This window comes from Anguilla anguilla, chromosome 11 (assembly GCF_013347855.1).
Source record: "Anguilla anguilla isolate fAngAng1 chromosome 11, fAngAng1.pri, whole genome shotgun sequence".
NCBI lineage: Eukaryota > Metazoa > Chordata > Actinopteri > Anguilliformes > Anguillidae > Anguilla > Anguilla anguilla.
In genome coordinates this window covers 31,487,667-31,503,286 of record NC_049211.1, presented here as the reverse complement: position 1 = coordinate 31,503,286, position 15,620 = coordinate 31,487,667, and the positions used below count along the sequence as shown (strand labels likewise).

The following is a 15,620-nucleotide window of genomic DNA, read 5'->3' as shown; positions in this document are numbered from 1 at the left end:
CAGAGAAGTGTAAATGCTTCTAATTGATCTGTTTACTCGGTGTATTGTTGCTTTTATACCATGCCACTCCACTATTTTGTTATATATATATATATATATATATATATATATATGATGGCTGTAATGGTGATTAGTATGTGACCACAGCCTCTTGAACAGGTCTCAATGAAATGTAAAGGATACATTTTAAAAAGCTGGTCCTCATTTTACTAACAGAACTCAACCTGAAGAATCTCTTGTTGTTCACTTTGTTAATCCCTCTTATGAATTAAAAAGACTCAATCAATTTACCCCTAAGTCTCCTTTTACTAAGCTTGAGATAAAGCCTTTTAAGCCTTTGTTACTGCTGCAGCACAGTGCCCAGAAACTGAGAGTCTTTTATCAACTATTAGTCTCAAGTCTTTTTCAAACTGAAAATGATACCAGAGTTAATCAGTTGTCATGTGTCACTGACTTCTCCCTGCTGTTGCAGTTGCTAGCCAATAGCAACAGTGTACTGGTAAATATGGTAAATATATTCATATAACTTTCAGGAGGCCCTCTTAATTTGCTAAAATATGTCAGTTGCAGTCATTCCACTGGAGAGGTGGATTGGTTTCAGCTGCGCTGGCTGGTGGAGTGAGCACACGCACCTGGGTTGCGTTAACTAATCAGCCCAGGTGCTTAAAGGTGCGCTGCTCTCCACAGTTCGGGGCTGAGGCCGGGAGCTCACACCAAGAGCGAGTTTCATTATTTGTTTAATTTAATTTCAGTTTTGTTTCTTTTAATAAAACTAAACGAAAATCATTTAAGCACCTGGGCTGATAAGCTAGTGCAGCCCAGGTGCGTGTAATCGCTCCAACAGCCGTCGCAGCTGAGACAAATCGACTGCTACAATAACAAAACTAAGAGCAGAATCATTGCTTGTCCCAAGTGGCTCCACCACCTCTGTGCTGCAAATTCTGTAGGATCATTACAAAGCATGATATCCAGAATTCGATTCCCTCTTGAAGGCTGAATGACATACTGTGTCAAAAAATTGTCCTTTACAACATTTAAAAATTCTTCCTCACACATTCCTTGTCCTGTAATCAAGGAAATTAATACTGGGGTAATTGAAGTCACCGTAAGAAGTCTCATCTTCCTGACAAGCTTGTTTCCAAAGAGCATTGTATTCACTCTGTATAAAGCCGGTGGTCAGCAACATAGTCCAATATTAAGGCTGTTCTCATGTTTCTTTTTCATAGAGACCTACACCTCCACCTCTCATATGGGATCTATCCTTCCTAATAAGTTTTTATCTCTATATTATATTCATCCCATCCCCTTCCCCAAGCTATGTCTCTGTAATCTTGACTATGTCATAGCCCCCACTATTCATAACAGCCTCATGTTCCAATGTATTTTTTATATTTCTAGCATTTAAACAAAGAAATGTCAGACTATTCTACACATCGTCTCCCGTTCCCTCACTCCCCGCAGCCCCAAGGCACCCTTACTCTAAAAAGATTTTGTTAGTGTTCTCACTATTATTGGTAGCCATGACACCTCACTGCACACTGCACACACCCCTTTCACTCTCTAACTTCCCTGCCCCCCAAGTCCCTGGTTTGAATAATGTTATTCATGTTATCAACAAGACAAACGTTATTTTCATCGTACTTTGTTGAAAGCCAAATGTTACCATGCCATTGACCAGGGGGAGGGAGGATGATTTTCCTGGGCCATTTACTCATCGTCTGCATTGGCTAAGTGTCAAAAGGGACATCAGCTTAGCTATTCTCTCTCTCTCTCTCTCTCTCTCTCTCTCTCTCTCCTGCTTTCTCTCTCCCTCCCTCCCCCTCTCTCTCTCTCCTAATCACCCAGCCTCTGGCACTGCAGCTATTTATGATACAGCTGTTGTCTCTTCTCTATTGATCATCCAGTAGAGGAGATGGAAATATTTTCTGGTTGAAGGAGCTCTCGTTTTTTTCTTCTTCTATACAATAAAAAAAGAATCAAACTTGTTGCACCCCTTCGGTTCAGAAAGGAGAGAGGGCATACTGGAGAAAGAAAGGGGAACTAAATGAACCTGCAGATAAGGATGCACAGAGTAAGAGATGGCGATAATTGTAGAAAAAAAGCAAGGAATAGAAGGGGTTTACAGAAAAACTGGAGGGAAGGTTTAGAGAAAGAGAGGGTGAGAGCAAGGAGAGGGTAGCTGGATATGTGGAGGCAGATTTCATAAAAGAACAACGTTGGGGAAGGAGACTTATGTTAGAGAGAGGGAGCAGGATGGACAGGCAGATATTTGAGGAAAGAAAGAGCTCCAAATGAAAATGGAAAGAATAAATAAAAGGATGAACAGGAGAATCCAGTGCACAGACAGTATAACTGGAATAAACTGAGATAAAATGTATTATCAAGGTATTGCAAAATATATGGGAAATATACAATGGCTGTCAAATATTGCAGTATTAAAAAAAACATGGACCACTCTGTTCACAAGCACATCATGTCCTAATATAATAGCTGGACAGGAGTTTCATAAGTCCACACCTGTTTTTCACAAAACATAGTATGCCACTGACCAGCCATCTGATATCTGAGTGGTGTTTGGAGTGAATGTAGGCAATCTGGCCTCTGAATGGTTGTGTCCCTGCACATATATTTTAACAGGCAAACTAAAAAGGGAAACCAATGCTCCTCTGCAGCACATTAGTGTCAAATGATGCTGTTTTGTAGACTTGAGTTAGTGACATAGCAAAAGTATGTTCTATGTATTATTGTGATGCTATGTTTTTTAACATGGAACATTTATATGCTGTATTTTTTTTTGCTGCTGTCAATGCCACGTCTACCCCAAAAAAGAGAATTTAAGGGACTTCCTTCCTTCCTGATTAAATAAAGTTGTTATCTAACAGGGCTGTTTTTCATTCTCATGTTAAAAACCTTACTTAAACATTTAAGACTATTTTTCCCTATCCAAGGTACCTTTTATAAAGTATGTAATTGGTTGCATATGGAGTAATCTTGTAGAAGTTGAGACCTGTTTAGATAGGCTGAATGTTTTTTTGTTGTTGCTGCCATTACAAAATCACTTGGTTTAAACCTGAGGGGGTTTGCACAAATGTGCAGTATCAACACAATGGATGCAGTTAAGGTATATGGAGGTGTTAGAGTGCACAGCATAGCACTGTACGGCATGACATACAAGGCAAAGACGGGTGCTGATTACTGTTAGATATTCCCTCTTTGATTAATCATGTGATTGAACACCTCTATTATGGTCTCCCAGCATGGTTGAATACTAAAATAGCAAATAGCCATTTGCTAGAAAGCTAGTTATTACTGTTTCTTGCAGTAGGCATCACCCTCCCCCTCCTCAAAGTCTAGCACTCTAGTACAGAGTTTAGTACTAGGTATAAGCTTATCTGCTGGTCTGATCAAATTAATAGTAAATGTCGGCTGAACTGACAGATATATATATATAGTCACGGTGCGGAACTCATGCATCCCATCAGGCAAACATCAGCGATGGAAATGGCTGATATGTGTGTTCCACTTTGTTTTGTTTGTTACTTTCCGGCAGTCCACATGTGATGTCAAATGCGTGAAAAACAACACTTGAAATTTGATTTGAGCAGCCAGATTGAGACCCATGTCCAGAAATGTGATTTGGCACATATGTATGTGGTTTCAATAGGATTTGAAAAAATCGGATTTCATGTGTTTTTTTTTTTTTTTGCTGTTCTGACTTAATCAGATTCCAGTTGGACATGCAAAAAATTGGATTTGGTTTGCCGGTCGAAATATAGCCTCAGAAAACCATGTGGTATGGCAAGGTACACATCGTTGTGTGGCTTAAGGGCTCTCAGGAAATGTGTGGTAATGTGAACATTTGGCTGCCATGTCAGATTTTTCAGCAAGGTCATGTGATCTACATACACTTACAGGTGACATCAGGCGCAAAGCTTATCAACTTATACAAACCTACCCTAAACCTACACAGAGTCTATCCCTGTGGATTTCACAGCTAGTTTTTTTTTTTTTTTCAATTGGGTGCTTGTGTACTATCAACATAGATTGCATAGATTTTCCAGCTACATCACTCCCATGTCCCTTCATTCTTCTGCTTCTTAACTACAAAAGATTCTGATTGGTAACTGGAGTTTACGGTGCTATATTAGAGTGCAGAACAACCGTTACTACATTATTGTACTTGGTTGTGCCTCTCCACAAATATTCATAGGATGCAACAAATTGGAATATTTTGGCTTCTACTGTAAGGAGACTAATCCTATAATGCTAAGAACAATGAGCTGCACATGTGGTAAGTCTAAAGAATGTATTCTTTCAGCATTTAGTCCATTAAATTCTGTGTAGCTGCGAGTGATAATCCCAGGGCCCCTTAAAATGGCCACATGCTTTAGCACTGATCATTATTTCCCCTAGAAGAACATGCAGGGAAAGAGAAATGGTACTACAAATACTAATAATAACAAAGCACACATTCACAGTATTAGCATAATATCGGGCTCTGTTTTCCAGAATCAATGATGCCGGGCACATGGGCACAGCGTGCGGGCGCACTTGGTGTGGCTACTGAACGTTAGTATTTTCGTGACTGGGAGCGCACAGCTCAAAGCACATGGAGCAGGCTGAATAGCCAAATTGACAGCACTCTGGCTCACGGCAGCCTCAAAACTGATGGTATGCATCTAAGAAAGTATACCTTTCACTTTTAATAGCACTTCATAGTAAATTATCTGTCAGGATCAAAAACTATTTTTAGAGTCATTTCTCGAAATCATGTGCCTTAATGCAACCACTTGGTTGAGAAGATGTAAAGACGCTGTGATGGCTATCTCTTTGATCAATGAATCAAGCTTTCACACCTGAACCAAAGTGAAACCACATAACCTTATATTTGTACTATCTAATTAGATTTGCTTTCTTACTGCAGGCCTTTCTCAAATACTCAATTTAAAACATACCTATAGACAGGACTAGTGTCATAGCTAACAGGTGCATAAAATCAAGCATACAGCCATGGAATCTCCATAGAAACACATTGGCAGTAAAATGCACCATACTGAAGAGCTCAGTGACTTTCAATGAGGCACTTTCCAACAAGTCAATTTCTGTCCTGCTAGAGCTGCCCTGGTCAATTGTTGCACTTATTAGTAAACTAACTAGGTAAATTTGCATGTTGCAAATCTTGAGTATCATGCTGCCATCCTTATAAAAACTAGGACAAATAAATATAACTTTTTTTTATAGCAATTTCATTCCTGTAAAAATGAAAAATACAAAATAAATAAACAGCCTGGTAAAGTAAAAATAACTATATTTAAACATAAGCATAAGCATAAGTTATTAAGATACAAATGGATTAACTGATCAACCAATCTTAGTCCCTAAAAAATAGCAAGCTAAATGCCTTTCTGCCCAATAGAAAAAGTGTATTAGTAAAAACTATAATAAAAATGTAAGCCTAGTGTTGTCCTTTGTAGAAGATCTCTCCCTCTTTGGTGTAGACAAACCTTTGCCCTGCAAGACCACAATGCTGTGGCACCATGGCATGTAGTTTAATGAGAAAAAAGCAACCAAAGCAAGTGATAGATGGAGATTGCATTTCTCTATTGGAATTTTTTATTCAGATATGGTTAGGTTCACCATTGCATTGCTAGCTTGAACACATTTTGTCATGTTTAAAAAAAAAATGTAGATGCTGCTCTCACAATATACCTTTTCATCCCAAGCAATCCCAATTGAAAATGGCAACATATATTCTGTAAGAATATGTATATGTAACTAGCTACCAAGTCAAGTAAAAGGGGATAAAGCCATTAACTGGTATTTAATTTCATTTCACCAGTAGATCAACGTGGTTGGAAAAATAGAGTCAGTTCTCTAGTGGACGTCTGGGATGTAGTGGAATTTATTATTAGATGAGAGTCTTTCTACTGTTTAAGTGTTTAAAATATGTGCATTGTCAAATAATGTGATTCTCATGAGCAATGCTTATTTATAAAGACCTGTAAAAGCAGGAGTGTGTCATTCTACTATCAGCATCCAGAAATTATGCTAAAATGTGCAGCTGCAGTGGACAATTTGCCATGATAATAATTATAATCCGATCCGAACAGTTGTGTGTGATTACTTCTGAAACTATTGTATGCTGTGTAAAAAATAAATAAAATAAAAAAACATGACAAAGCATGCAATTAAAATGTTGCCTTTTATGAGATAACCCCATAAACAACTGATCATTTCCGGGTGTTACTTTATAATTTTTAATGCAATCATTATGCCATATGGAAGCAGGGATATGTGTTGATTTATTGTATTTCAGGGTGATCGAATACAATTAATGAATCAGTCCATCAATCAGACCTAGCAAGCTAAATTGTTTTAGTGAATGTAACGTCCATAGCCGCATTCCCAGGAGACAGTGCAGCGTGTTTCTTCTATTGTGCCACTTTGCTCATTGGGAGTGTCAAGCGTTCTCGCCTAACTACAGTGGTAGGGAGAGAGAATGAGTCTCTATGAATTATGTACAAGCATTTGAAAGGTTGAAACAGAGACACAGCGGGCTTCTGTTGAGCCGTGATTTGTGCCCACGCTCTGCGCGGCTGACACAAAGACAGAGCAGAAAATGCTGTGCACTTCTTTCAAACTTTGAACTACTGAAAAATGAAAGGGGTGCCCCTAGGAGTGGAGGGAACTATGTCGGTGAATTTTCATTCTGTTTTATGCTGCACTCGAATGGTGCCCTAGCCTGAAAGAGAGAGAGCGATAACACACGGTGAACGGGGTACTTTTCCTCCTGCGGTGATCAGATGTCCAGAACTAGGAGGCAAAAAAGGGATGGGATTGAAGAAGAAGAGGAGGGGAAACCATCTTCAGATTTGATTGTCAGATGATCCGGAGGCACTGATAATTGGTCCTTTTTGCAGCTTGCGCCGTGTGTTACCCCTCTATGACAGCTCTCATCAAGGCTAACAATCAAGATTTTTACACTGCTAAATAGAGCTCCGAAACAAATGAATAATTTAGACAGGTAGACCGCAAACAGAGAGATGACAGCTGGTGATGAGTGGCTGAGCAGTCTATGACAAACTGCTTTAACCTGTTGATTTCTGCTCACACAAAGAAGGCAGTGGCACGGCACACAGTATTAAACTGTATATTTTATATTATATTATAATTTCTGTGATCTATGTAATTCACAGTAATGAACAGCACATGTGGGTCCTCAGAAACAAAAGCATAAACAATGATAAAAGTGATGGAAAAAAAAATCATTGCTTTTTGAATGCCAAATTCAATGACCAATAAAATAATCTCAGACAACTCTCAAAGGCATCTCTTTTGAATAAAACATACACTGTGGACTTCCCCTATAGTGTCCCTCCCCCAACTGAAATTATTTATACACATTTATCATTACTTTCATTACATTTTAACACAGTTCAGTGAAACCTGATCTATGAGCTGGCAATCACATAAGCAACATGTACACTATTGTTGGCAACGCCACTGCATCACAGCACTTTTTTTTTTTTTTAATCTCCCAAATTATATACACATATATAAAATCTCCCAAAGAGAATGAACAAGCCATTAATATCACAGAATCACAAACAAAAAGTTAATGAACTTACCGGAGCGAATATCACCATACACATTTAAAATGAAGGAATGCAGCCGGGTCTCACTCCGCGACAGGGAAAAGGCAGCTGGCTCATGCTACAGACGCTTGGTGAGAAGAGCGGCACGGATTCCCACACGCTTCTTCCCTCACACGGAGCTGGGCTGTGCGTCGGAGCTCTGAGGAGAGGCTGGGAGTTGCTGCAGAGAGGAAGAGGCTCGGGGAGGCTCCTATCAGATGCTCAAGTCTGCTCCTTCTTCACTCACATGAGCTCACAGACCTGTAGTGTTAGAAAGCCCCTCAAACAGCCAGGAAGTCCTGCACATTCTTTTATTAGAATCTCATTTTTGCACTTGAATAAGGCCTGGATTACTGATGATAGCATCAAATATGATCACCCACTTTAACCAGGATCAGCCACACATACACACACACACCTACACACACACATTCACAATGTGAGGACACACTGGCAATGTACAGTATGCATGTATGCACTTACGCAGGCATACACACATCCATGCATGCACATACGTACATGCACAATAACGCATGATGTTTGCATGTATATACACATACACATGCATGCACACACACTTGCACACACTTACACACAATACAAACAGATGTGCATGTACACACACACACACACACGCACACACACACACACAGAAAACAAACACACATCCATACAGCATAAAGTAATACCATCAAAAGAATGCTGTGAAAATGATGTGTGAATAACAATGTGCGCATAATTCTTTTGTTAATATGAAAGGAAAAGCTTGCCTTCAGAATAGTGAGACATCTTTTTTATATATGTCTTTAATTTACATATATTCAGTGGGATTCCCAGTGCACTTCTGCAGTCCTGCTATTTTGTGTACCTTCATTCAGAATCAATTAACATCAGATCATTACTGCTGCTCAGACAGCTTTCATTAGCCACTAGAGCAAGCTTGTCATCCTCGTTAGTAGTTTAAGAACAGCGATAAAACAAACATAATAACTGCATCATTCACAACAATAATCTTAATGTTAATTGGTTTCTAATGATTACCATTGGCTTCATCATACTCAGTATGGATGTCTTCTGTATTTAAGGTACTGTAAGTCATAGAAAGAGAACATTTCATTTAATTTCAAACAGCCTCCCAGAAATGAGAGATTTAAAGGAATGTCAACCCCCAGCAGAAGCAAATGAGTATACAGAAATTATGAGCTGGATTAAACGTATTTTGGTCTTGTTTGCATTGGTCAGTCATTGTACTAGATGCAAGTAGAACAGACAGCCCCGAGAAAGATTTTTAATGAGCAAAATTTTGATATACCTACATTTATGACATCAAGCCACTTGTTGCAGCATCACCTTGCTTAGTTGTTACCAGTCTGGGATGCCAGAATACTGTGCTTTTTTAGTCTCCTTTTTATCTTTTTTTTTTCAAAGGGTGAATAGCACGTTGCTGGTCTCCTACGCTTCCTACTGGTTTTTCATGTCTTTCATTAGCCTTCTAATGAGGGAGCTGCCCAAGGTTTTCAAGGTGATGATGCAATTAAAGCAAGGCTTAATTAAAAAGTCTGTTGGGAACCAACAGTTAAATGCTTCTTAAAGTGCACCTATTTCTAAACAGAGGGTTTCATAAATGGGTAGAGAGAGACGTGGCCTAGCCAAATAGTCAATACGCCTGTGCGTAAAAAATTTCAGGACCACAGTAGTTTGGAAGAGCCCTCAAATTTGAACCGGTCTGAGCCAGGTCCAGACATATATTAAATGTTAAACAAACATTGCAAAACTAACACAATCTCCTTGTTTATTTTCTGTATGTTTCCTTATCCAATAAAAATCAATGATCTACTTGATCTTAGTCATGACCTCAAATACTGCTTCTTCCACTCTGCTCTCCATATTTTCACATTGCAGCCTTACCAGTGTAAGCTGCCCTGTCCACAGGGCCATGTTGCCCATGGTTACTGTTGCTATGGAAGGCCAACTTTGTCAGATAATCAATCAAATATATGAAGGGAGAGGGAATTATTAGTATTTTTTTGCATATTTTTCAGATCACTCACATTCTCCTTTTCAACATTTTTTAAAGCTGCTACAGCAGAAATTTCAAAGTTTCTACAAGCACACTATGCCACGATCAAAGGAAATTCCAGAAGAGATGAGAAAAAAGTTGTTACAAATGCATTTCTAAGGCTCTCGGAATCTACCGAACCACAGTGAGAGCTATTATCTCCAGAACACTTGGAACATGGTGGAATCTTCCCAGGAGTGGCCTCCACAATGATGTGAAAGACTGATATCAAATTATAGGAACTGTTTGGTTGCAGTTATTGCTGCTAAAGCTGGTGAAACCAGTTATTAAGTTTAAGGGGCAATTACATTTTTCACATGGCTGAGTGTTTAATAACTATTTTCATTAAATACATTATTTTAAAAATGTGTTTATTCAGGTCCTCGTCGTCTAATATTACATTTTGTCTAAAGATCTGAAACCATTCAGTGTGACGTGCAATAATAGAGGAAATCAGGCACTGTATTCGTTGATAAGTCATGTGTATATCACAACAGTCAATCTAGCTAACCAAACAGTGCAAGCTTGCCCCAGGTTATGCTAATTTAGGTAGCTCAGTATTATCTGTGCATGTGCTGAACAGAGTAGCAACTACAATATATACACGATGCCAACAGTGCCATATGACAGATATAACTGGCTTGCAGGAACAAAAGATATTAAGTATGCAAATAATGTAATGTGATAATAATGTAATGGAATAATATTGTATTGTAACAATAATGATTTTTAACTCAAGTAATCAGGTTAGGATTGTAAAGCAGCAGTTAACACCATGCATCTTGGTTTGCATTGAGTATTAGCTGTGTGCACATACTTTACATTTGGCTTGTGAAATGGGGATGGATCCTCTTTATCCTACATTCAAGCAAACTACACCATTATATTACTTTCATACATAATCTCATGGAACTAACCCCCCACCAAAAATACTGCAAAATGGCTTGATGCAGAAAGCTCAATTAATGCTTTCCTTTTAGGGGCCTAAAGACACACCACCATTGTTATTTACCCCTTTCCGCCACTTTTAAATATCAGTCGCAAACTCCAGTTGGTTCAGGAAAAATAAAAAACTTAGCATAACATAAGTTTATTATGTAAAATAGCGATCAGTAACTTGAAAAACAAAGCATATGGAATTACTCTCAGTGAACACAATTTTGACAATGAAAAAACTATTTTGCCAGGTGTGGAAATATCTTTGCCAGCAGACAATATGATTATAGGCCCTGTTTTCACAGTCAAGGTGCAGTTGTCATACTCCAGTGGTCACGCAAGACGCTGGTAAATTAAAGTGTGTCCAAGGCAAGTTATGTAATTTTGTGACATTAGTGCACCTGCAGTACAACTGCACAAGCGGTTGGTTTAAAATAAATACATTATCTGTGGGTGTGGTGGAGCTTTGGTTTCATTATGGCCAATTAGATGAACCACATTCTTTCCCTTTAATATTATTGTACCAAGGTCAGGAGCAAACTGGCAGGTTCCTCATGTCTTATATATCTTATTCGGAAGACACAGAATGGCCGCATGTCCATTTCTGACTCCTCAGAAAAGCTTCCTCAGGCAAATGATCCTGTCAGGATGCTCCTCGAGCCAACAATGCCAGTCAACCGAGTCCATAAGCAACCCAAAGTAGCAACACACTCTAATGCAAACATTAAATTAGGTTCCATCTAAATACTATAAAAAGTAGACAAAGGTGTATGTCTAAGCACTAATGCAAAAGAATAAAATCTGCACAAAATAAAGTGTGAATGTGAACTTGTTGCTGTGGTGAAATGACGAGATGCACTCAAAAAATCAGTATATATTAAAAAAACTGAAACAATGTAGTGTATTACCACCTGGCTCTCTTAAAAAGTTGAAATGCTCAGATGTACTCAACAGAAAAAAAAACACAAATAAATTATTACCCAGATTCTTATAAACAATTTAAAAAAGAGGAAAACAGAAAAACGGGTCTTCTTGCGACTAGAATTTACTGCAACAGTCACATTGTTGTTCTTCTGTTTTATGTGTCCATACGCATCTGGGTATTATTTATGTATGCTTTTTCTGTTGTGCACATTTAAGCATATCCCTGTGTGAAAATGCTAGATTCGTCTTGCGGCTACTGCAGTTTTATAAAACTCTGCACAGTTTTTTGATATAAAGAAAGACCAGAATAAAATCAAACCATTTGCAGAAGTGGATCACTGAGAAGGACTTGTGTAACCTATTTTTGAATATATATTATATATATATAAATGCACGTCTTAGGCAACATGACCAGTGGTGATGTCATGTCAACATCCATAAAGTAGGTTTGTGTGATCACTTGCCTGCCCCATGTGTTGAGTGTTCATATTATGTGCATTGGTAAGAGTACCAAAATACACCTGTGCTAGCATTGGAGTAAGAGTGTGATCTGGGTTGTTTAAAACCACAAACACATTAGACACTAAACTTGCTCAGCATGAAATATATTTATTGACATATTTTTATTGACCCCCCATTACACCGCCAAAGCAAACAGATTTATTGCCGACCATAGAGGCAAAAAATGTTTGCACACATACACATATTGGTACACACTTTCATGTGTATACACACTCACTCCACAGTGTCACACACGTATGCCCGCACACCTACACACACACACACACACACACACACATACACACACACTCCATAGTGCCCATTACTACAGCACCTTTTAGTATCTTTCAGGAAATTCATTTGGACAAACATATTCAAACTACACAATTTCTGATTGTTTTATTGTTTGGTATCATGTACAGTCACCATGGAAATACATGTCAGGCATTGACATGAAAATATTAACTCTTTCACCAATAACCAATAACAATATTTTTTACATAGTATTATTCTCAGTCTACTCTCACATAGTTTATATGAGGCCAGTAAGGATATACACTATATGAGTAAAAGGAGTAGAAGGTCCGCTATCAGATCGACTGTATCTTGGCAAAATAATTTCCTTAAATTTCTTTAAATTTCCTCAAAGTTTCCTCCTTTTGGGTCATCGAGAATAATCCGGTCTGGACGTCTCATTGAAGGCATGTCTCATATTTTGAGTGGGTGATTTGCAGTGTCAAAGATCGATTGGAAAGCCAATGGCCCACCACTCACTTCTTTATTCATTTGATTAAAAATGTAAACAAATACAGTGTGAACAGTTAAAAGAGCTACGAACTGAGACAGGAAGGCATAGAAAAAAGTTCTAAGATGTCCCAAAGGTATAAGGTATAATTACATACTTGAAAACCAACTCATTAACTGTAAGTCAGGCAATAGCCAACTTGTCTCTTGCGATTGGTGTATATTGATCTCACTTGCACATCATACTAAAAATTTCAGTTAATTAAATTCACATTAGCAGTAAGCAGCTATATTTTTTGTCTCGTATGGAACATAAGTTTCAGTCAGTAGTGCCTTAGAGTACATGCTTCTCTACAGTCCATGCTGACAGCTCACAAACCTTATTGCACCAAGGTTATGCCCTTGGACCCAGGTGACTATTTCTGGTGAGACCGCTGTGCTATTTCAAGATCTCTGATCAATATAACCCTGTACCGTAAATGTCCAACGTTGGGCCTTAAGAAGGATGAACTTCACCTTTTTACCTCTGCTTCTGCTATGTTGTTTTACACCGTTATGTTGTTTACAGAATATTCCTTGAGAAAATGAAAGGATCTCAAATGATGAAAAAATAACACCCTTACTCAAAACCCAACCATGGGCCTGTCCACAGTCCAATGCTCCCAACCAGTATCCTTCCTCCTGTTCGCTCTAAATTCTTTGAACTGATTGTATCCAACCGGCTGACACACTACCTCATCAGTCTGGCTTCAAGGCCAGACACACATCAGAGATGGCTGTCCTCTCTGGAACAGAAGCAGCACTAAGCCTGTGGCATTCAATGGAATTGGACATCAGGTCTTTTTTGGAAACCCTGGTGGAAATGGTAGGCAATGTCGCCAAATGGAAATTCTTTTATAATTCCTTTGTGACCACTCTTGCCAGATGACCTGGCATGGCTCTATCTGAAAACCCCAAAGCCTTACCTCTGCAGTCACCCAGGGTTTGGTTCTCGGGCCTCAGCTTTTTTCCTCAGAAACTGAATCTTTCTGTTAAATAATATCCTCCCATGGCTTCCCCCATTGCTGCTCTATGGTTTCATGCACCAAAGCTTGTCTGAGTGATATTTCCAGTTGAATGATCAGTCAGCATCGCAACCTCGCTCCCACAGAAACTGATTTACTGCACCAGGTACATCCAGGTACATCCCCCTCCTCCCCCCCCAAGGATCTGTCCATTACTCTTGGTGTGTATAATGGCCTCTGCACCCCAGACTGCCCAGAATCCCAGAGTATTTCCAGAAAACAAGCTGCTGTCTTTCACTGAGAAAATTGCATAAGTTTGCCGGAGCTTCTGTTTTCTTTTCACACCAGCATCCACTAAATGAATCTGTTTCTCACTAGATGTGCTGCCCAGCTCATCAGTCTGGGCCTTGTGCTGTCCTGACTGGACTAGAGCAACCCTCTCCCTGCATGGTCACCCTACAACGTGCCATCAGGTCCCCCCAGTAACTTAATAAAAGTTTGTGAGGCTTGACAACTTTAGGCATTAAGAATCAAATTAGAAAAAAAAGCTGCTGTTATGAGAAGATCTACTCTAAGTTTGCAGTTTAAATTAAAAATAAACGATACATTTAATTGAGTTTATTGAGTGAAACTGAAGAAGTGTGTTCGGTAAAATCAAATGACACTCAAATTTAGGCGACATAGCTCAGGAGGTAAGACCGATTGTCTGGCAGTCGGAGGGTTGCCGGTTCAAACCCCGCCCTGGGCGTGTCGAAGTGTCCTTGAGCAAGACACCTAACTCCTAACTGCTCTGGCGAATGAGAGGCATCAATTGTAAAGCGCTGTGGATAAAAGCGCTATATAAATGCAGTCCATTTACCATTAGTCATCATCGCCTATTTGCGGGGGGGATTTCAGTTACTAACAGTGATTTGATTATGCAGCATCTGAACAGAAACTGTTTGACACCTCAGATTTTCATCTCTACCTTTTGGTTACTTTAACATGTATGCTAACAAGTGGTTTACAGTGTATTATAAGGTCCTCTCGCCATACCATGGCATAAAAATGTATTTGTCCCCTTCCTGATTTCCTTGCACATTGGTGACACTGAATGGTTTCAAATCTTTAGACAAAATGTAATATTAGAAAAAGAGAAACAGAGTTAACACAAAATACCTGAAATTATTATTTAATTTATTTAATGAAAAAAGTTATCAAACACCTATATGACCCATATGAAAAAGTGATATAAAAATGTAAAGAACGAAGAATAAGGTTTGTTCTTACCATTTTGTCTGGTTTGTTCTTACCAGGTTTATTCTTACCATTTTCACCATTTAAAAAATTGTGTTAAAATGGTGAAATTAGGATGAATCTTTTGAAGCGTATTGAGATGTCAAAAAAAGAAGAAAAAAAAGTAATGCCAAGTGAATCCCCAGGACTGTATATTTGCAAAACATTGCAATACATTAAGGTTATTTAAAATGTAACATTTTGGTGACAAAGTTTCGGACCTGCTTACCAGGCTATAGATGAATTAGCTCTTCTACTTCTGCCTGTCCTGCTGAACTTAGTTCACTGATTGGCATTGGCACATGCAATTCACCATCATGCCTTCTAGAGTCCTACACGTGTCCTCATTTATGTCTGAGATATCCATGACTTTTGCAATTGTTATGCAACAAACAACATGCCACAAAGAACATCCAGGCCCTCTGAGGGCTGTATTGTAATGTTCCACCTGATTTATACAGACACCTGAAGTGCATTTTCTACACTCCAAACTCCTATCTAATAGGCTACTGTCCACTTATTTTTTGTGAGTTTGTGATTGAA

General features: G+C 38.8%; 1 protein-coding gene across 1 annotated transcript in view; it reads right to left on the bottom strand.

The window, feature by feature from the left end:
* Positions 1–8,174, bottom strand: part of LOC118207353 (synaptoporin-like) — a 30,511-nt gene extending 22,337 nt beyond the window's left edge. Inside the window, exon 1 of the mRNA XM_035380839.1 lies at positions 7,629–8,174. Coding sequence (XP_035236730.1) covers positions 7,629–7,652 — 24 coding nt within the window. The 5' untranslated portion in view covers positions 7,653–8,174. The remainder of the gene's footprint in view (positions 1–7,628) is intronic.
* Positions 8,175–15,620: the final 7,446 nt, after the last annotated feature.